Here is a 23,466-nt window from a genome sequence, read left to right on the forward strand (position 1 = left end):
ACTTCAGTCAAAATATTTCCTTTAAATTCTTAACTTGCGTCCCATTAACAGATTTTCTTCTTTATCTGAGCCATTCTGATTGCATGATGAGGAGAATCACTGCAAACCACAGGTGCAAACTGGATGTAGTGAATACATTTGACTGAAGCTACTCAGCCTACCTTATAGGCAGCTTCCCTCATGAACTGCTTCGCAGGCATTTTCCAAATGGCAGGAACTGTGATCACCCATCTCACATCGTTGTTGTCAAAGTCACCACCTGTCTGGTCGCTCAGCTCCTGTAGGATGAACATTCAAACCCACTCCCTTTAATACTTTAACCTTTAATAGTCAGAATATATAATTACTAGGTCTGTGTGAAAGATTTTTCAGTGCTATCAATATTTGCTGAGAAGTTCATAATGGCACAAAGTACAATCTGCTCTAGTCAGATGACATCTTTTACAGAGCTATATTAAAACTGTCTAATTAGGTCAGGTAAAATTAGGCCGGATATTTTACAGAGTAGTTATAGAATATCAACCAAAAAAGAAAACATATTCCATATGCAATAAAGAAGAAAATGTAGTGCTGAGAGATGTTTGTTACCTTTAGTGCTTGCTCCTTAAAGAAGGCCAATGCATATGCAAAGATATCCAGAGCTTTCACTCGCTTCCCGTTGGCTGCATGGAGGTCTGTGTCAATGGACAGATTCTGGTTGCAGAAATAAAACAAGTAAATTAGATTGGAATTGTTTTTAAATGGGACTATTTTCAGTGGTGGATTAATCCACATCTGGTGCTCAAGCAAGTCTAAATAATCACAGCACAGTGGTGTTTAATACAGATAAGATAAGATATATCAGTATTTGCTGTAGTTCATTCTCTCCAACACCTTCATATTATGAGTTGTGAAGAAGATGGCAGCATCTAGGCGACAATCGGGGAGAACTTTTTTGTTGCATCATTTTCCACTTAAATTTTGTACAATCTGTGGTACCTGAATGAAATGTATTTGTGTCAGGGTGGAACATTATTTACAATATCATCGCTACCTTTGTTCAAAAAGGACAAATGTAAGTGTTTCTGTAATTATTACTACTACAAAATGTTGATTATGGTTGGATGAAAACTGGAGACTTGGCTTGCTCTGAGATTTAATGACAAACCAGCAAAACCAACCAACAGGCTAACATGGTGTTCTCATACTGCTGTGATGAGTCTAATTGAACACAGCACACTGCTGATGGTAACAGCATCTTTCAGATCATGTTCAGCAGTGAATTGTGGGAAGTAAAGGACATTGAGTCGACAGCTATTGGCAGAAATGCCTCCCAAAGACAAGAAAAAGGAAAGAGTCAGCAAAGTGCTGAAGTATCATGTCAGACTGACAAAGCTGCAGGACAATATTTCTCATCAGCTGAGGTGGGACGATCACTGAGTGCTGCGGAAGGAGTGTGTCTGCAATGCTACTTTGCATACTTGCTAGAAGAATGAGCAACAGAACTGGGATGCGTTTATTCTCTGTGTTCACAGTGTGTATGTTGGTGTCCTTACAGCAGTGGTGTGGAGCTTCATTTTGAATTTCTCTAGGTAGAGCCATTGTTTTGACTCGCTGGGGTCAAGGTCATGGTAGAAGTCGCGAGCAGCATAGCCAAAACTGTGGAACTTCCTGTCTGGGGTCAGCAGGATTGTGGTTGGAGTCTTCTGATTGGACACACCAGGGTCTCCGCCTTCCCAACGTCTAAAACAGGCATTCAAATAAAAGAGAACAGACAGAAGTGAGCTTCAGCTTGCAATTGGTCTGTGAGTTTTCTGGATCGCTAAAACCCAGACAGCATTTAAGTATAAAAGCTGGAAAAGCTGCAACAGTTTAATTTGATTAAGTTAATTTAATTCTCAATGATTTATTGGTTATAGGATCCGGACCTGGTTATAGGTCCAGGTCCGGATCGTGACTGTGATCCCCCTAATATTGGCCCTTGGCCTAAGAGATAGCAAGTCAGTTATCAACGCATGTAGAATCCACGATTTCTGCTTTTGTAGTCATCAAATATAGACTTGTGGGAATGTTAATTAATTAATTAAAGTTATTAATTTCCCATGTTAAGCACTATTTAAACATACTTTCATCAGTATTCATCTATTACAAGCTAGAGTGTACGCAAAAATGTGCACGATAGATACAATACAGAGATGAGGTTCTTATACGTCATTATATTCTGTGAGAAAATCCATCTGAAGTTGACTTCTAGGTTAATTGTGCTCCCACAGTATTTCTGGACAAATGGAGGGCAGCTATTATTAGAGTCGTCTCTGCTCCTTGGGAGAAGTGATGGGATTATGGAGGCCACCACACTCAGAGCACCTGGTGTGAGGAGCCACTAATTTGGGAAATATGGGAGAAAAGGATGGAACCGCTTTTAGCTGATAAGCATAATGGAATTTCATTTAATTCCATTCAAAAAACCTTATGTGGAGATTTTTTCCAACAACTGCTCTGATTCTGACATTTGTTGGCTCAATGTGTGTTTATGTAGGTTTCATGTATGTATATTCGGTATTACGTTATAATGACAATTATAATGCCAGGTTTGTCCTTAAAGTCAGAACACAAGCCAGGCTGTGCTAGTTAGACTGGAGAGGACATTACTGGAGCCTGGCCTCAAATCATCCTGAATAGTCTGCTCCAACTCACTCAAGCGTGCACAGACTGGTGCTGGCCTATCAATAATGAAAGCATTTTACTGTGAGAATATTTGGAAGCTGCATCTCTGTCTGTGTGGGATCGTTCCAGTCCTGAGCAGTAAGGCCCCTGCTCCATTTGTGTGAGGAGAGCTGGGTAATGCTCAGTCTGCAGGGCGAGGAATGTCTCTACACCAGAAACACCCCCAGCTCTCTGATGAAGCTATTCAAGAATCCCCTGCTAAAAAACAACAAATGTTCTCCCTGACACAACACAGGGAACCTGTGTCCAGGCTGTGTTTCAGTACAGAGTTCAGCACAGAATGGTCTCATGCAACCAAACAATCTGGAAGATGTGGAACTGTTTTCACTGCAAATCTAGTAGGACTGAGTGAAAGTATCTAAACCATTTTATCTGATCGTTAGAGTTAATGACTCTTGAGGCAACGCCCAAAGACACATTTTTAGGGTCTGAGTTTTTTCAGGCAAAAATCCAGCTCTGCTCTCCAGGGTTTCTGAGACACATCACAATTCCTCTGAGTTTTCTAATACTAAACATTTAAACCAATCAGATCACTGCTGTGACAGTACTGATGGTAAGGTCAGTACTTAACAATGAATTCAAACCCCTTTTTGGTTAGGTGACTTGGTAATGTACAGTAACTTCCATACCACAATCAGTTGATTGTCTGTTTTCTTTGCAACTACTGAATAATTAATCAATAATAATGAAAAATGAACTGATGAAAAACGTGGTGTAAAGAGTTAAGATGGACGTTGGATCAATGTTCACAGGTGTTAGGAGGGTGGAGGAGCCCATTGTGAGCATGAGTTTAGGATTTATCTACAAATTGTGGGGTCATACACAGGGAGTATCTTTAATCTTGACGTGTTAGTAAACACACTAGTTATAAAGAAAACCATGCATTTTGTTGCCCTGGTGACACACATACAGTTAGTGATGATTGGTTCAGAGAGGGAATCTGTCAGTTCTTGGCTTAAAAGGTTTTGAGCTATACTGTCTAAACTAAACTGTATCTGTCTCAGAAGAAAAGCATAAAAACTTTGCTAAATAACAGAGAAATTCTGCAGACAAAAAGGATTTAGTTGAAGAACCTCGTTCACGGTCATGTTACTGATGCCCATGACATGTGCACATGCCACGTTTTTGTCAAGTTTTAACATATGCACTGTCACACCGGAGGACACAGATGTCACAGAAAAGCTCAAGGTCTGTTTGAGAGGTTTTTTTTAAACTGTGTTTCAAAAAGCAATAATTACAGTAATTAAAATATGTTCTGCTATTTTTCTAGAAAAGTTTGAGCGCTTGTATTACCCATCAACAGTGTTTATTACACTGCCCTCCTGGATTCGGTTGATTAGATTAAAGGATTTAAGGACACACATGGATTTGAGCACACTCAATACTAGTGGTGCAGCTTTAGACAGCAATGCCAGGAATGTGAAGCGTCACGCATAAACTGGTCAACTTAAACACCTGTCAGCCTGTGGTGGGATGGAAGCTGTTAACCCCCGTGGAGCCTGGCACTGAGGACCACAGAGTTGACCTGAGGGGCCGCGGGACTTTCAGGGCTGGACTCCTGCGTCTCTGTGTAATATATCGGGAGTACCCTAAAGACTAAAGACTAATATTAAAATAATATCCTGGATATTTTTACTCTGCATATGTGAGCAGCATAACACTGTGTTGACTTTGAACATCTGCATTGCAGTGCAGCCTTACCTCATGGTGTGAATGCACTCTGGCTCCTTGGTGAAGGCGTAAGCATAACCGCTGGATGTGGTGCCAAAGTCAATGGCAACCACCACCACAAAGGACAGCTGTGACTGCACCTGGTCTGTGTCGTTCTGCTGTACGGAGACAACACCACACACACACACACTGAATTTGAGTTGGAACGAACCAATTCACAATCACAGCAGCAACAAAAGTGAGCACAGAAGAACAACAATGGATTCAGAGTTTCAAGAAACATAAGCAAGTTCAGTTGCACGTGCACATGTGAAACTGAAACTTGAAAACACCATGACCTGGGTGACTGAGAATCTTCACCGTTATACAGCTAAACACAGAAATAAAACTATACAGCAGCACAGAAATAACATGGACGCCTCATTCCTGCATGACCGGAACATGGTAATGATGAGATTATAATTATCAAATAAAATCAAATTTTATTTGTAGGACCCATATTCACAAATCACAATTTGCCTCATAGAGATTGACAAAGTGTGACATCCTGTCTTTAACACTCAACTACAGTGAGGAAAAACTTTTATCGGGGAAAAATCATAGAAACATCCGGGAGAGTTAAAAGGGAGTGGTCCCTTGAACAGAAGTATAATACCTGTTGCATGTAACAGAGCACATCAACAAAATAACAATTATCTACCATTATTCCCTATAGGAGGCAGGATGAATAATCATGTTCTGAATGATTTAATAAAATAGTGGTGGAGGAAACACAGGTATAAAATATATGAGACTGTCTTGTCAGCATTTGTTGCCCCGGTGACGTAATCTGGTCCTCATGCTGACCCTCCTATTACAATTACATAAGATACATGAGTGAGGAAGAGGAAACAACAAACAGCACAAAAAGTGAATAGCAAACAGACCGTACAATGTTTGTTCACACTAATATGGTATATGATATATAATGTATTCATATTATATATGAGGTTGCGTGTTATTAAAAACATATGCAGACAAAAACTATTCTGTCTCTCATATGCATGTGTTTTATTATTATCCTGTTATTGACCAAGTAGCGAGACAGCCAGGCCAGGTGAAGAAACTACTGAAACGGTTGAGCATGAAGATTCCCCTTTCTAACAGGGCAACAATATTAGCAGAGTAAACATATACTGCACTTTATATAGACAAAGACAGCACAACAGATACAGAAAACTATGAGTATGTGTATACGAGAGAGCTAAGTCACCTGAGTGTGTGTAGGAGACAGTGGAGTGATTCCAGGGTCGCCCATGCTCTTTGCTGGAGAAGGATTAGCCATGGTATCTGTAGAGAAAGACAAAAATATTCATGTCACAGTTAAACACTGCACTTTTTATTTGTTAAGCTTCATTATGTGGGCTCAAATTAGGCTCAGAAAGATTTTTGAGCTTGAAAAGCAATGCTCACAGATTGTAGATATAAATCAATCTTTGTAAGTCAGTAAAACAATTCTGCAGGAGAAATTCAAGTTGGTACCAGCAGAAAAGAGTTGTCTATGAACAAATGAGACAGTCTGTGTCTCAAATCAGGAGCTGCATCCTTCAGAGGCTGCATTTGAAGACCAATTGCATCACAGTGGCCGACAAGACTGTCCCATCTGATCCTTCAAATGCAGCCAGTAAATGTGTCCTTCCTTCCCCAAGAAATAAAGGCTCCATCGAGTGGATCCTTCGCAGTCTGAAGCATTAGGTCCGGACTTCACCCACAGTTTGCTTTTCACACATGCACAAGGCAGCTGGAGGTTCTGTGCACAGACGCATTCACAACAGCAGCAAATCCTCTACATTATTCAGGTGAGTGGTGGTAAAGCTGATTGCAGCAGACAGAGGCAGAAAGTGACGCATTAATTCAGCATCACAGGATTTTTTTGCAAAACACACCGGTGTGACATCGGTGTCGGCTCTTATTGCCCAAAACTCTCTAGACATCTTCGTCTGTGTCTCCTATGTGTATGGCTCTTCTTTGTCATCATGAGATATTTGTTTTCTTTCTTTGCCTTTCTTTGAATTCAGAGACAGCTAGTGTGAACAGTGTTGACGAAGAGGTAGAAGAGGCAGAGGTCAAAGGTTGACCAGATTGATCAGAAGACAGTAGGCGGCTGTAGACAATCGCATTTGAACAGAGCTGGGATCTGCCCACATAAACAGCAGATAACTATGAACTATGGTTGAAAGCCTGTTGTGGTTTGTTGTATACAGCTCATTGCCCCTCAGGTCAGTTTTATTGTGCCCATCTACCGCTGGTGTGTGTGGTACAGTTCTCAGTGTGATGAGCGTGTGTGTGTATGTGTGTGTGTGTGTGTGTGTGTGTGTGTAGTATGATATGAATGTAATATGTATGTGTTCATTGTACATTTATAATGTCTGACATTTTGTTCCCACAGCCTGATTTGATCCCTGAGTCCAAAACCCCTGAATTAACCCCTGAACTATTACAGCAGACAAAGAAAAGCAGCAGGTCCTCATAAGTCAGAGGGTGAAACCAGATAATATTTGACATTTGTGTTTGAACAATGATTGAATCAACTATGAAAATAAATTTAGGCACCCATCGAAGTTGACTGGTCGAGTGGATGCAGATGTTCTTTGTCCTCACTTCGTAATGAGCCTTCTGCAACTAACAGTCACTGCATCGAAGGAGACGCAGACCAGAAGCATAAGTGCCCCGGAACCAGGCACTGAACAAATCACTCCAGAGGTCCTGCCCCTGAACCCTGAGAACTATTTTCTGGCCTGTAAACACCAGAGAGGAGAAAAGATTCCTCCTTTCTTGGTCCAGAACCGCACACTGACAACATCTACTGGATTCAGAGAGCAGAAAACGTCTGTTGCACCTGTCTTTAAAACACAATCACTCTTCAATTGAATCAGAGATTATCGCTCCATTTGCGACCATCATTTTCATTAGTCTGGCTTAATAGCGTTCACAGAAAATGTTCTTTGAATCCACACAATAACAATACTCCCTCGACGTATTGTAAGTGTCTGGCAGAATTGTCTCGCGACGGGACATCGTGTTATCCATCCTGTTTTTCCGCCTCACTCATCCTTTTTTCTTGTCCACCCCTACGGAGTGGATGAGTGGTCCGAAGACCCATAATACACTATTCCAGGCAATTATGGTGCAGAATTACAGACCACCTGTGGCTAGGCTTCATCCAGCCACCACCCGGCCTGTCTTTCCATGGCCCCCAGCAGCCCACTCCCTAAATCACCTTTCCAACCCCGAGTTTTTATTCCCCACAATGGCCATAAAAATCTCATCACGTAAAGTAATTGCTCTTGTGCTAAATAATATCTAAAGTGCTGGATTACTCAGGTTTGGCTGAGCCATTCTCTGTCATTGTGCTAGCACACTTTGTTTACCTCCATGCCATAAGAAATTTCATTACCAGATTTCTAGAGGTCGTATGTGAGCGACAACTGTTTATCTACAACATTGATTCCTTCAATCCTGCTTCTGAATCAGTGCAGAAAGTATCAACAGATGTGACGATCATGTGTTTAAAGCTGTGTAAAGTGTGCAGCCTGGAAATTGTTGAACAATCCATGAAAATACACTAAATACAATGTCATTTGTTGAATGTCACAATTAGAGCCATTTAGTTTCCAGTGTAACCTGTGAACGTCACCCTCATCATTATGTTCTATAGAGGCCAGACACCATTTTACAAGGGAACTAAAACCTATCTACATGTCAGTGGATCATGGTGAGGAAGTTACTGATGCAGGTTAATTCAGCGCTATGGGCCATTAATAACAGGGATGATTCCTGTTTGACTTACTGTCCTTACTTTTTATTTGAAACAGTTCAAGATATGCTGGCATATTTTCATCCAATCGTTTTGCCCTGACGGCAACATAACTAATTACTGAAGTATCACACACAAGGGTGTTTTGAGTCTTTTACATGTTTTCTCACATTTGTTTCATTTCATAGTGATGATACACATATAGGCTGGAAATAGAACTGCTTTTAACTGCTTGTGATGGAATGTTTTGTCCACCAGTCATCTGAGCTGATAATATGTGTGTCCCCATGTATTGTGTTTGCATGCGTGATGCACAAATCTAGTTGTTCTATATGCGTGGTAGCCGACACCATGCACTTGAGCACCTGGTTGCCCAAAGGCAGCCAATGAGTTGCCTGCAAGGCAGTTCTAAAAATAACATGAGTCACCACTAGAGCATTTTAAATGATTCATTAATAAGTTTAACATCATACAAAACATTTTGTTAAAGGGAATTCATGACGTTTTACAACTTATAACATTTAAATAAAGTTTAGTTTGTACTTTCCACTAGCGTACGCTGTCGGCCCGACAGACAACTACTAATTGAAGTTCAGCTGGCCACCTTTTTGAAGGGCAATTGGGATGTTTAATTCTCATTCCCTGTTTGTATTTGTATATTTGTATAAAATTAGTCATATTTTAATAAAAAGATTAATTTCAATCCGCTTTGGTTCGCCCTGATCTCTGTGCTGTCCTCCTAGGGTTGGGCTGCATGTGCACAAGCACAAGCACACACACACACACACACACACACACACACACACACACACACACACACACACACACACACACACACACACACACACACACACACACACACACACACACACACACACACACACACACACACACACACAGAGAGAGACAGTTTTTTGTGTGATAAAAAGTAAAAGGTCAATTAAGAACTTAACAAAGCCACCTGCTCAACAAACACATAGAAAAGTGATAGTTTGAACTGTCCGCTGTCTGCAGGCAACATATTTTACACAACCACAGCAAACTGGTAAATCACTAATATTCTGAGAGATTATATAAAACAAGTATCCCTCCATTTTATTCTCTACCTTTCAGGTAGCTCTTCAGTCTCAAAAATTATCGTGACCCCTCTTCTTTATGGTCTGAGCTCTGGTGTGCCCTCTGTTTCCTGCAGAAATGCACATAATAAACAAATATATCTCTGGCCTGTTAGCAAGCTGAACCTGCCTGTCAGAATAAAAGTCTGACCTGCTCATGACCTAAAATGTCCCCCCATTAATGTGAGTTTATGGCTCCTGACATAACTAAACTTCTAAGAGCTCTCTGAAGCTAAAACCTCAATAAATTACCTCAAACATGTTTTTGTTTGGTATTTCTCTACAGTAATTTGTTGTTTGTTATTATACAATACATACCAATAGTTACAAAACTCTTATAGGTTGAAATCAGCCACAATGACTGGCCCTGCAGTGTGTCAGTGATTTATATTATTTTATTTCATTTCCAACATGAAACACTTGAGGTTGTACTCATCGGCACTTCTTTTGATGAAAGTACACGCCCACAATGTGCAGTTAAAGGCAACAGATGAGTGTAAGTGGAGACAAAGGCAGACTCAGATTGATGTACTGTAGTGGTTATATGAAAAGTCATAAATCTGTGGGATGTGAACACTGGCAGGGTTCCAACAATCATACCATGTAACCACAACATCCACGTAACTTCCAATATGTAAAAGGCTATGCACAGCCTTTGGTCTAATCTAAAATACCTGACACTGATGGTGGCGTGGCCATCTGGACTTTTACCCCCTGAGCCACTACACAAATCGGGCTGTTGGAGCTACGTTTGGTTTGGTCCTGCAGCTTCCCTGCCTGCTTACTGTTTATCTGTTTGTGTCTTTATCATCAATTGAACACTGAGCCAGCCATTAGCAGCCCTCCACTAATTTTACATTAGAAATTCAAATTTCTCAGCTTTATGTTGTTAATTTCTTTCTTATTCCTTACCTTTAACGGTAAACGATCTTTTCATCTGACACAGTATTCTATTAAAGTAAAAAAAATGAAAAAGACTTATTTAAATCTAAATGCTTTTGTTCTTTTCTAAATCTATTTATCAGCAGTGACTGTGCAGACAGCAGAGCAGCAGAGCAGCAGAGTGGGACCCAAGGAGTCAGTACAGACACCAGACAAGTTTTACAGCAACAGGAAACCAGTCTTGAGTTTATTCAGCAGGATAATATAGTATGGCTGTATTTTACGAAATGATCCAGTGTCTACTGCTGTATTTGCAGCTCTACAGTCTAATCTCACTATATCACTACTTACTTGCAGTCAGAGTCTAAAAGGAAAATAGTAATAGCAGACTGAGCAGCAGTGGTCCACCCTGTGATAGGCTGCTAAGCTGCCCCAGGGTGAACCACGCCTCTCGCCCAATGTCAGCTGGGGCTGGCTCCAGAATCTAAAGGATTAGGTCTACAGATAATGTATGGATTCTGGTTTTCTAGTCATTTCTTGTAGCACTTAACAAAACTACTTTTCAGAACATTAAGAGAACTGATGAGAGAATTCTGAGTCACGACAGACTGCAGAGAATCCACCGTCCACGCACTGGAGAACGATGCGCAGAATGAAACAGGAAATCTTCTATTTGATTGAAAAGTCTGCTGGACCCATGATGTCATAGCAGTGTTTACTATGCAGCTGAAAAGGATATGAAGACTCTTGCTATTCTCTCGTCTCTGTAAGAGCAGTGACTTCCTCTTGGCCTCACATTCCATCTATTCCCCAACAGACTTACTCTGAAGTCTGAGCCAGAAGAGTACAATGACCAGACACTTGTGCTTTGACTAAAATAAATCATTTAGTCTACTAAAAACATTTAAAAAGATTTATATCAATGAATAAGGGAAGTCTTTTTATCACACATTATTGTGAGCTTTGATCTGCTGAACTAAGGTCAGTTTCAAAGAGGTCTGTCTGATGAATAAATAATAATAATCCAATAGATGCTTTTAACAAAGCAGGGAGCCGGACACCAGGAACCCTTCAAACACAGTGACCCAGAAAACAGCTGTCACAACACAAGAAAAAAAGGATACCAGAAAATAGTCCATGTCAAAATTCACTTATAAGTTAAAAAAAACTTATATTACAATATTTTTAATGTTGTTCTTGGCTGAGTGTAGCTCACTCCACATCTATTCTGACAAAGCAGTAGCAGTAAAATGAGCAGGTTTGGAGCAAATAACTGAAATATTCGTAAATGGTCTGTTTTATATAGAGCTTCTCTAATCTTTATGAACACTCAAAGCGCTTTACAGTACAGTTTTGTTGCCATTCACACACACATTCATACAATCTATGTGGAAATACATGTTCTAGAGGCAATTCAGGGTTCAGTATCTTGCCCAGGGACACTTCAGCATGAAGATGGGGACGATTGGGATAGGACCTCCGACCTTCTGGTTAGAGGACACACGCAGACACAGGCGTTGGGTCTTATCACCACAAACTCTACAGACATCTTTGTCTGTGTCTTTTTTTATTGTGTCTGTCGTGCATTAGAAGCGTCATCGCTGCAGAGCATCTCGGACATTTGCGCTTACACATGATACACCTCCTCCGGGGGAAAATACGGAGGAACAGCGGAGTTCAGTGCATGTCTGAAAGCAGGTTAAGAAAAACATCTTGACAGAAACCCCGCTTCCCTTCTCATCTCATATACACAGATCGACAGCATCGTTCTGCTTATACGACCCTTTGTGTGCACACATACAGCTGCAAATGGATGTCGACAATAGTGTCTGTGTGGGAAATGGAAATGTGACCCATGCAGAAGAATACATGAACTTATGATCGTCTTCTTCACGTGCACCCTGTGGTGCTTTATAGGCAGCTTGGACGATGGAGAAGGGGGGGGGGGGGCGTGAATCAAGACCCCATACTCTTGTACGAGTTTGGATTTTCTAAACACTTGTCTATTATTTGTCTGCATGTACAATATTTTTTTTTAGATAAGTTGTCCATTGTTTCCCAGAGCGTTTTACGTCTCGACTGTTCTTCATGCAAATTTATAAAATCCAATTAAAAAGGACATTCTACGAGTTGACTACAATTTTGCCCCAAGGCCTTGCAGCTATGAACTATATTATAATTAAGTTTGTATGCTGTATCTAGTTTAAATATTTAAAATGTAACATGTTCATGAACTTGTTTAAAGACCTACAGAGGATCTTAGGACATCTTGATTGACAGTAGAGGTCTGTTTCAGAGTACAGTGGCATCTAAGACTTTGATGAAACACAGAGACAGATACAAAGTGAGGCACAGACTGTTACCTACAATAGCACAAGAGGAGCCTCATTAAATTCACTGCAGCAAACTGTGAGGCATAAACACAAAAAAATCAACTATCAAAGAGCCACATTCATAAGGCCGACAGCAAAATGAGTTTGGGGAGAGAGGGGCTGTTTCTTCTGCCCATCTGAGGTCCCATTCATTCATGCCATGCTGAGAGAGGGGGGGGAGAAAGGGTGAGACCCTCTGCTCTCTCTCCCCTGGCTGACGCATCCACTTGGCCGTCAGCCCAGACACACAGTGCAGAGAACAGCCTGACAACAGCTGCAGCCACTACGCACACATATAAATCCACACAAGCTGAGTCTCATCTAAGACGCACACAGATCTGCACACACACACTGTAATACTCACGCATTTTCATGGGTGATTGAAGACATATTGTAGAACGAAGATGCTAATCACTTGCAGATATTCAAAAGCTTTATATCTAATCATTTTTATGGAAAACAATCTTTATTGTTGTCATGGTGGATAAATTCCCCTGAAAAACCCTGGGATAATTAAAGAAATGAGAAATGAGATTCCATAGAAATGAGATTCCATAGAAATGAGATTCTCTCACAGGTCATTACATACCTGCAGTATGAGTATAAATTTGACTCTTTGGGAAATTGTATTATTTGCTTTCTAGTAGCAACTGGTACTTCTGTCACGTCTGGATATTAAATATAAGGTGTTTCCCAGGCAGAGCTAAGCTGACACTAAATGTGCAGGTGAGTGAGTTTGTATTTGTAGACAAGGTGTGATCAAGAAAAGACATCAGTAAGAATGTTGAGTATTAATACAAATTTTAAATATAGATAAGAGTCAATTAACCACAAATTCCTGACCAATTCTTATAATGAAGAGGATTTGAATGATTTAACATTCTCCAGCCCACTCACTCAGGCTGCACAGTAAACTGTGATGGATCAACACATCCTGACAAGGGCTCTCTCTGGACTGCTTTACAGTCACACAGAGATACAGCCAGGCTTAAAAACATAGGCTTTACCTTCTCCACAACAATCTCACAACCTGTCAAACAGGGCTTCACATCACCTGAATGTTTAAGAACCTTATCAGACTTTGGTATGAGTTTGTTACTTGTGTTTCCAGTGTAATTTGCACACTTACTTCTTTCTCAAGACTCCAACAGAGACTTCTTGTTTATGTGCGCGAGAGTAAAATAGAGCAGATTTGTGGACAGATGGTTGATTTGAGGCAGATACTGTTACTATTCTAATTCTTGCGAAAATGTCCTTAAAATATGAGTTTATTAACAGATGGAGACCAACTGGTACTGCTGGGTTGGAACAAGGTCCAAGTCCTAATCCTAACTTCTTCTTCTTTTGAATGACCTCCACTCCCTAAGCGCTAATGGACATCTTTGCTTGTCCAACAAGCTTATGTTATTGTGTACTGGTCTACCGCCATTCATTCTGAAGCATTGGAAGTCCTGTTCAACCGCAATAGTAAAGTGTTCTGTTGTGTGTGTTGCAGTCATGCTTTTTGTCACGTCACGCAATATGATATTGCAATATATGCGATGATGGTAAAAAGCCTACCTTATCATGTTCTGCTTTTATCGTTTATTTGGTTGGATCACAGGCACACTCATGCACACATGAGAATGCCGCTTTATGTTTTTCCACTCAACACTGATGTAGCATGAAGGCAACATAAACAAACATGGAGTAGAATTAAAGTGATACAAAACAGAAGAAACTCCACCCAGCCAAGACAGAAAGGTTTGTACCTCACAATGGGGCTACTTCTGTGAAATTAATACATTTTTAAGACAAAAGGTTTGTAAGTAAAGTGGTGAGTAATCATCATCATTCACCCTTATCTGGAAAAGGAATAACCTCTAACAGGATATGCAATTCTTTCCCTCTTTGTGATGTAATGACACATCTGTTTGACCAATCAAAACTGGCATTACTGCTGCTAACCCCTTAAAGTACCTGGAACTTACATTTAGTGCAACTCTCTGAACCATGCTGGTATTTAATTTCCGGGAATCTGCCCTCTGTGGGAGGAAAAAAACTGAAATCAAAAGCAGAAGGCTCTTTGCATTCAAAAATCCAGTAGCATTTTAAATCACCATCACTTACACCTTCATATTTGCTAAGTGTTTTAACATCAAAGTCACCAGACAGAGCTTTAGCTTTTAGTGAGACAGATGTGTAAAAGGCCAAAGGGATGCATTGTTCAGTACAACAAGGAAACAAAGACTTTTATATGAAACAATGAACAGAGACGTCTGCAACAAAGAAAGAGCGGGACGGGTTCCTGGAGAGGGTAGAGCGACTTAGCCGCTCACTGAGGAAATGCCTTGAAACTCCCTGCAGAACAATGGCTTTCCTTCCTGCCTGTCTGTAATGGAAATAGTGATGACGACAAAAGCTGAGCTGAAATAGTCTTTGATTACTGCAAACAGTTAACAATTAAGACAGACTTGACAAAAATAGATCGTCATTGTGACGAGTCGACATCCACTTCAACGCATCAGTATCTGTCGTAATCTCTGACAACAGCACACATTTGGATTTACAACGGAATTTTGACAACAAACATGTGTTATTAAGATATCTTGGACAAGTGAGCACACCTCATTTCAGTTCTGAGTGTGATAGCTACACAATGAAGTGATTATTGCAATTTGATGTGACCAGTGGTCTCCCATTGTATCACACACCTTCATGTTTCAGACCTGACTCTGCAGCTCTGCTTCTCTGGGGCTGTGTATATTTAAACAGATTCCCTATGAAATATTGACCAGTGTAGAAGTAGTCACAGTTTAGCAGAGCAGCTTCTCCTTTTAAGGAGACATTTCTGTCTGAGAGAACTTGCAGTAAACTAAAAGGGCATTTCATTCTGCTTCATATTCACTAATAACTCATCAAGAGGCTGCTGCTCTTCCCCCGTGCTGTCATCTCGATTGGATTACGATCTGGGCTCCGACTCCAGAAGGCAGATGTACCCTGCTTTAGATAATTCTGTAGAACATTTACTTCTGTAATTTTGGTCAATCTGCTGCTACATCACCCAACATCCGCCCAGACAGCTACACTGATATTATCCTGTGATATTACTTAATTAACTAGAATTCTCCCCCAACATGATGCTCCCTCGCCTTTGGGAAGTATTGATTTCATGTTGGTATGTAGTGCCCTTTTTAAACCATACATTGTGCTGCATGTACTTCAAACAATTCAACCTCGGTTTCATCCATTCACAAAACACATTTTCCCCGTAGCATAGGGGAGAATCAAAATGCTTTTTTGGCAAATGTGAGGGTTTAGCTTTTCACACACATTTTACCAACCTATGCTTTAACTAGACTGTGTTTGTTCATTCGTGTAACTTTGATGAAGATATGACCATCTTTAAAGACACATTTCTAAGCAGATTGTTCAAAAGATTCACATACTTAGTGTTACCACTGTACATAGCTGACATGCCACAGCACCATATGAAACCAATTACCCTCACTTGAGCCTCAGCATATTGTTTCTTAACTCGTGGAGCTTATAGGATGCATTTAACATCATAAACTGTGCAGTTAGTAGTAAGAGAGCGCTCACAAGATTCAATGGGCTAACGGAGGGAAAGATTACGGCATGATAATTGCAGAGAGAAAAATAATGTGTCACAGTTCAGGCTTCCTAACAATGTTTGTATTTTTAAATGAGCACTGTTTCCTCCCTCTCTCTCCCCCAGCTCCTATCTGAAAGCCTGTAAGCCCCTCCCCCATCCTGTAACTCCCTCTCCTCCACACATACTACCTCCACATGGCTCCTGTCAGAGACATGACACAATGCTGAAAATGGCCTCCTGCTCCCATTTTCCCTACAATGTTTTTTTTAGGGATCAATTTATATATCCTGGGTGTTAGCATTTTCATACAATATGAAATGTACACAAATAAGGTGATACAATACAATCATAGCTCTTTAGTGTGCCCTGTGGCTTCATGTGATAAAGACAGACAGTTTTACAGACAGACCATCATGAGTACTGTAGTTGCTGTAAATATAATAATACATTTGAGGATTTCAATCTTGTAACTAAAGCTTTTTTTATTTTTTTTTAAACTTGAAGAATCATCATTACACTGTATTGTATTTGGAACAACGGATATTAAATCCAACGTTTGAAATGATGCCACAAAGATGGATGGAAGTGCCAGTCTCATCAAGATTGCAGGACAAAGATAAAGGACAAACTTGTATTCAAGTTGGCTTGTAGTCATTCAAAGTTGACAGTGCTTCTTTTCAGACAAATACAATTACTGAATCATTTTGTGGTTATAAAGTTGGTGGGTGTAGTTATTAGAAATAAATATTGTTGCATGCTGCTCCAGTCAGTGCATGGACAAGCGTTCTCCCAGTGGCTCTTCTGGAGTTCCTGCGGACGTTATACTGAAGGGGCAGAAACTCTGACATTTGTGTTCACACATACAGCGGAGGATCTCCGGAGTTCAGTGCATGCCTGACAGCAGCTCAAGATACTAATGGATGGTACACCATGTATTTATTGCTTTTCTCAACTATAAATGAAAAAAACTATGATAAAGGAATGGTTTCTGTTAAATTAAATTAGTGTTGTAAATCCCAAAAGGACTGTGACCCTTTATTGTCATAATGTCTGAAATGTACTTATTATAGAATGCATATTCTATAATGACTGGGTTTTTCTATCTGCCAAATTGTCCATGAGCCATTTTCTATCTCATCTTCCAAAGCATATCAGTGATTTAAGGTACAAAACCAGAAAACCAGTACAAGTGTGATATATCTGAACACAGTCAAATCTTTTGTGCTTTTAAGACAATCCAAGCAACACCAGTATCTTTCTCTAACGATTAAAGGACACAGCCTAAAAGGAGAGTAAAGACCCTGATATACTCCACATGTGGCTCCTAGGACGGAGGATAATCTTCGTTCCAATACTGCAGAGAGTTATCACAACCAGCTGTGGGCATTACAACACAAAATTCCCACACACAACCATCACAAATACTAATTAACATGTTTACTTTCCACCGTCACTGTGTTCAAAACAGGCAGCAACCACATGATTCAGAAAGAGACTGATGTGGTAAGACTGCACCTTTTTTCTTCTGTCGTATACATGTAACGGCCCAATATCAGTAGGTACCACACCGTATAACTGCTTAACTCCCAGTAAAGCTTCCCCTGTTTGCATAAACACTTTTGTCATGAACCAAATAAGTTGAACCTGGCTCCGCTTTTGCTGCAACACAACGTGAGGTCATCTGGCAAGGTGCGGTGTTGGCCAATCACATAGCAAAGCCCGCTCCTCCAGCTGGACTCCGACATGGTCAGGAAACAACACACCAACAACAGCGCAGCCCTTTCCTTGGCAAATGTCGGGTCGGTCTGACTGACACTGTTATGTAAATGAGGGACCATTTGTTTTCTTCATCCAACTCATTCAGGCCGGAAGCTTTTAAACTCTTTTAGCTACAAATGAGCCTGCTTTGCAGAAACTTCCAGTAAACCAGATATTTCCCTAAAATAAAGTTTGACATGGAAAAAAAGAGAGAGGTTCCGATAACACTTTCCCTTCGCGATACCAATTCTGATAAATGGGCTTTGAGTATTTTGCATTAAAAAATATAAACTTATATAAGGTATATTAACAGCTCTATTCTACTAACCCTGTATGATATAGTGATGATTGCTATCATTGTTTAATGGCCTGGCTCAGACCCTTTACACAGGAGGCTCTAATTTACACAACAGAACACTATCAACTTCAGAGACCGCCAGTGACGTAAGAATCATCACCTGGCGGACTCTTGGCTACTCCCTGCCTGTGTCCTTAAAGTACAATATACACTTTAGCATTTTTTTGTTAGCAGTCGGACCAAAATGGAGGGCGCACAGGAATCAGAACATCCTGGTTAAAATCAAACAGTTAGAACAGCGGCTAGAAAACAATAATTCTGGTAAATAAGGAAGGGCCACATATGAACAGAGGAGTGTTGGAGACGTGGTTCAGGATCCCCAAAAGAAGTTGGAGAAAACCACCAAATCCAGAGAAGGAGAAACGGTCGTCTGAGCACAGAGGAAGTTTAAAAGCGATAGTGCTTTGTTACTGACATGGCAACATTACATTATGATAATATACATATTTCTATATTCCCATTCATAACTAGATTTGCACAGGCACTGCTTGTGTTTGTGTATTTGATACCTGGTGGTGCTATGGGAGTTTAGCATACAGTTATTACCTCTGACCTGCTCTTTGTTGTAGTAGTGGCGGTGAAAGTAAGCCGGTATGGTCCTGTACTCTGTACCACTACATGCTGTATTGTCATGCATCAAGGGAGCATTACAATCAGTGCATCACTTATCACTTACTGCATTTACCCAAGTCACAGACTGTCAGATGGTTCAGATGGTTTCAATGTCTCAGGAAGCTGTCAAGCCATGATGTTAAGTGTGGAAAACATCAAAACTGTTTCACTTCAAACTGCTTCTTCTCTAAACTAATATTATGGACAGCCGCCTCTCGCAGCTAAAGGGTCAGAATTCCCCACGACAACAAAGGACTATCAAAGGTCTATATCGTACCTTACAGTGCATATGTGGAACTAGCTGTGTAACGCTCCTGAAACTGAGAATGAAAGTACGATACAAATGTCCACAATTTTATTTTGTTATACAGGACGTGTGATGTAAAAATCTGCTTCACTGTGATAATCACAATGAGAAAATCACAGCGACCTTGAGGTATCAGCATCAGGATATCATTTTTTATGATTTTGAAGTAGAAAAAAAATCATGCAATGAAAACAGAAGCCAGGGTTGCACTGTTAAAAGGACATCTCAGACTGTTCTACAAGGATATCAAGAATTCTTGACCTTTAAAAAACGAGAGCGTTTGAGATATCCTGCCACTACTGTTACATCCTACTGTGTTTCCTAATCTGACACCTTTTAATCCTTTTAGTGGACCGTTCCTGTTTGACCTGACAGTGAGATACTCAAATCTACAGCTGTCTGTAGTTTTAACTGTGCTGTATTTGGATGTTTCTATATCTGTGAGGTTAAACCAGCACACTTGATAAAATGCCTGATTGGCCCATAATGACTTCTCAGGTCCAGAATGTCCTTTATCGATTAGGTTAAGAGCTAAGAGGTGTTCTGAATGATGTCAATTGGCTGCGTGAACTCCCTGAACTGGTCTGTACTGCAGTCCTGGATAATATAAAAGGAAAATGTATACTTAGTCAATGGACAATCTGGACAGCTGTCTGAGAGGATGATGTTGCAGTTTGACTCTGCAGTGCAGATACAGCAGTGGAAAGACAAAGCATGATTCAGCAAAAATGATCTCTATTCACTTCACCCAAATCATCACAAAACTAGCCAGTACTGTATGTAGGATACATATTGCATGAGATGGTATTTTTTTAGTGTTCTGTCTCATTTAGGAACATAAAAGAAAGGTGTGGAATGTTACCATGGCAACAAGCATAGTGCAACTGTCCTTGAAATTATTCATAAATTTTGTGAATTCCACATGAAATTAGACCGGACATTTATGAACCTGCAACATTATATTCATGCGGAAATACATTATTTCTATCAAAAGACAACTGCAGAGGTTGTGAGATTAATCCTGCTTCAACAGCCACTCAGTAAAAGACCTTTTCTTTTACAGAGGATCTGAAGGAAGGATGAAGCCCCTACACGCACACACACACACACACACACACACACACACACATGCACACACACACCAGTGTTTTTATACTGTGTGCACCTAAGGGCAGGACAACTTACTCTATTCTTTTCAGCCCACGGAGACATCATACAGAGTGATTCCAAGCACAGTTCTACTCGGCTTTAACCTTTAGGGCGACTCAGTCTGGGGCTACATCCACATGCATCACTTTTGCTATGTTCACACGTGCCATCCACTCTTCTTAGGAGCCTTTGAGCCCTTAACACAGAGAACTTTTAGTTTGAAAATGTTCAGTCTGGATGGACAGAAGCAGAGATGTTTATAGAACACTCAGTTCCCTACATTTGCCTCCTGATTGGATGTTATCAATCATGACTCTACTATCAGTGATGAATTCAAAGTGCTGCGTACACTCACTGTCAGTAACAGTTCCACCTTGTCGTCAGCCCAAGTAAAGAAATCCCTGCTTTTCACAATTGCCGTTCCTCGTTCGTAGTATTAACTGAAACCTAAGCAAACAATTACAAAGAAGTCAATCTGCTTCATATTAACAAGCATGAGACCAGTGTACCTGAATGTTAAAGTGATATGTGTGTATAGGTGTCTTAGTATGTAGGAGATCAGTTCTGATATGGAGCTAAAGTGCTTATCTGCACTGAGATTGTTCTTATTTTAAAACTAAAACATACTGGGATGGAAGTAGCCACAGTCAACAAGCATAGAAATGTACTCATAAGTGAATAATGGAATTTAAAAAGAAACAGTACATTTTAAATTGCACTATTTTGCTGGTATTTGTATGTTTAGCATCTAAAAACTTGGCTGATCTCTCTGATATGAATGGGCCCAATGGAAGGTCAGAAAGCATGTCCACAGGAACAAATCCGAAACAAAAGGCCTATGTCATCCTCAAAAAGCTGCAGTACAAATGCAAGATAAACATAAATCAAGCAGCTGAGAGTCCAAGTAAATAATATTAGACACGGAGGCAAGTAGCCAGACATGATGTCTTGACTGACAAACGATGTATTCAGTTGAGCTCAGTGTCAGACCCAATAACATACGACTTTTGGCTGTGAGTGTTGCCATTCATCATGATTGTGCAACACCCTGCCACAAGTTAATGCAGTTTCATCTGACTGCTGGGGGAGATCCAGAGAGGCGGGTCAGCAGTGATGCTGCATTTGTGCCTTGCAGTAATCACAGTCACTCCAAACAATTGCATCAAGACTTTGAACTCTTCTCAATCTTGACTTTCTTTTTAAATGCTTAAACAAAAAGCTATTCCTGTGATGGGTGAAGGCCAGACAGAACTACAAGAGACAGGACCAAACCACAAATTACTGTTGGAATAAAGCACTTCATCCACAGATATTTGACTTACATTCAAAAACTCACACACTAAGCAAGAGTTGTTAGTTTTCAGGGTGTCACACGAAATCTCTGAAGATAGAAGTTTACCTTTCAACAACACAAGCAACCTGCTCGAGCTTTAGGAGGCTCACAGAGTCTGGTATTCCGCCCCCATCCCTGCAGGACATCACTGGCCTGCAGTCTCTGTGTTAGTCAGCCAGTTACCTTACATAACACTGGTGTGTTGCCAAGCCCTGAGGATGGTTCACCCCAATATCTGAGAACTTCAAATCGACCAAACTACATTTCATTTATTGCCTAATTTAAGGAAAGACATATGATGTCCAGCATTTGTGGAAGCTACAGTAACATGAGAATCACATGTTTAACTTCCTACCTTTAAGGAATAAACATGGCTCAATGTCGCCCTCAAGATGGCGAAGCCTAAAAGTTTCAATATGTGTACAATAAACTCTGCTTTATGTTTTGGGTGTATGCCGAATTGTAGAGTATGGGTGTCTCCAAAGGCTCTTACAAAAAGGATCTGTGTTTCCTGTGTGTTTGTGCTTTGAGACAAACGAGCAATAATGAAATGGGAGAAATTCCAGTGGAGTTCGTGTGGCTGTCATCCCAGCACGTTATGTCCCCAAGATAACAGAATGATATCAGGGAGGACATCGAGCGGGCGGTGGTCTCCAGCTAATGGAGACACTTGGAAAGGTCCAGTCAGAGCAGAGCCCGGTGGATGGACACTGTGTTACTGGAGGAACACACTGTTACCTGCGGCCCTGGTTTTGCTGCATTGACTCAGAACTCTGGTGGGACGGGCCGTGTGACCAAACTCTGCGGAGAAACAAGCTGCGCAGGTCCGGGCTGCGTTCTCCTCGCGCTGCGACCGAGTTGACGCACTCCACCCCAAAGTAACTTTTAAAAATCGGGGTGCTCGTACGGGGAGTGCCGCTGTGTTTGTGTGGGGGGGGGGGGGCCCGGCCGGGCGAGGTCCTGTGCACTGCGGCTGCCCTTGGACAGCCGGGGCAGGGCTCCGCGGTCCTCTCAGCCTCCCCGCACTGCGGTGGAGGACATTTGTCACTGAATCACACCGTCATGAAAAAACCAACGGAGTCAGCAGCCTCCACTTTGACCGCGTCCCGCACACGACCACGCTAAAGCACGGGCTGCGTGCGCATGCATTCCCCCCCTGATCACCCACCGCTGCAAACCCCCCCCAAAAAAACCCGCACAGCCGGGTTATCTTACCTGGTACTATCTCCTCTGTCGCCGCTTGTTTGTCAGTCATCACGTCCCGCAGTGTCTCCTCCTCCAGAGCCTTCTCCCCGATGCAGCTGCACCAAGCAATTTTCCTGCTGTACCGATAAAACCGAGCGAAGAAGAAGAAACACCTCAGCGTCAAAAACCACACGTGAAGCTTCCCGCGCTGCTAAATCCACGGAAACTTCACTCCGCCTCGCCGCTTCCTGTTTCACGGAGGAGCTTTAACACGCACACGCACACATGGGGGTCCCAAGTGCTGTGGAAGTGGAGGAGGGGGTGGGGGGAGCAGAGTGGATGTTGGACCCCAGACTACACTGCTGCTGCTGCTGCTGCTATGTCCGCCCCTCCCACCACACTCTGCCCTGCTGAGGAATCCTGCTGCTGCTGCTGCTGCTGGGACACTAGAGATGCTGAGCTCTGCTCCTCATGAACATGATGATGTGAAGGAGTGACAACTTTATCAATGATAGGAGGAGTGTATGGAAACTGGACGTGAGGAAGGGGGGGGGGGGGGGGGGGGGCTCTTTTCTTGTTTTGTCTTCGTTGTCAGTCACATATTGATGACATAGTAACCATTTGGGC

The 23,466-nt window shown here is 41.4% G+C and overlaps 1 protein-coding gene across 5 annotated transcripts in view; it reads right to left on the reverse strand.

Moving 5' to 3' along the window:
- Window positions 1-23,234, reverse strand: part of hspa12a (heat shock protein 12A) — a 42,546-nt gene extending 19,312 nt beyond the window's left edge. The window contains exons 1-6 of one of the 5 annotated variants that reach the window (XM_034607899.1): window positions 22,870-23,234; window positions 5,630-5,706; window positions 4,408-4,535; window positions 1,536-1,722; window positions 589-693; window positions 162-278 (exon numbers count right to left, since the gene is read on the reverse strand). In XM_034607899.1, coding sequence (XP_034463790.1) covers window positions 162-278; window positions 589-693; window positions 1,536-1,722; window positions 4,408-4,535; window positions 5,630-5,706; window positions 22,870-22,909 — 654 coding nt within the window. In that variant the 5' untranslated portion in view covers window positions 22,910-23,234. The remainder of the gene's footprint in view (window positions 1-161; window positions 279-588; window positions 694-1,535; window positions 1,723-4,407; window positions 4,536-5,629; window positions 5,707-22,869) is intronic. The other 4 variants (XM_034607903.1, XM_034607900.1, XM_034607901.1 and 1 more) reach the window with 4 other exon arrangements.
- Window positions 23,235-23,466: the final 232 nt, after the last annotated feature.

The sequence above is a fragment of the Hippoglossus hippoglossus genome, chromosome 15 (assembly GCF_009819705.1).
Source record: "Hippoglossus hippoglossus isolate fHipHip1 chromosome 15, fHipHip1.pri, whole genome shotgun sequence".
NCBI classification, from domain to species: domain Eukaryota; kingdom Metazoa; phylum Chordata; class Actinopteri; order Pleuronectiformes; family Pleuronectidae; genus Hippoglossus; species Hippoglossus hippoglossus.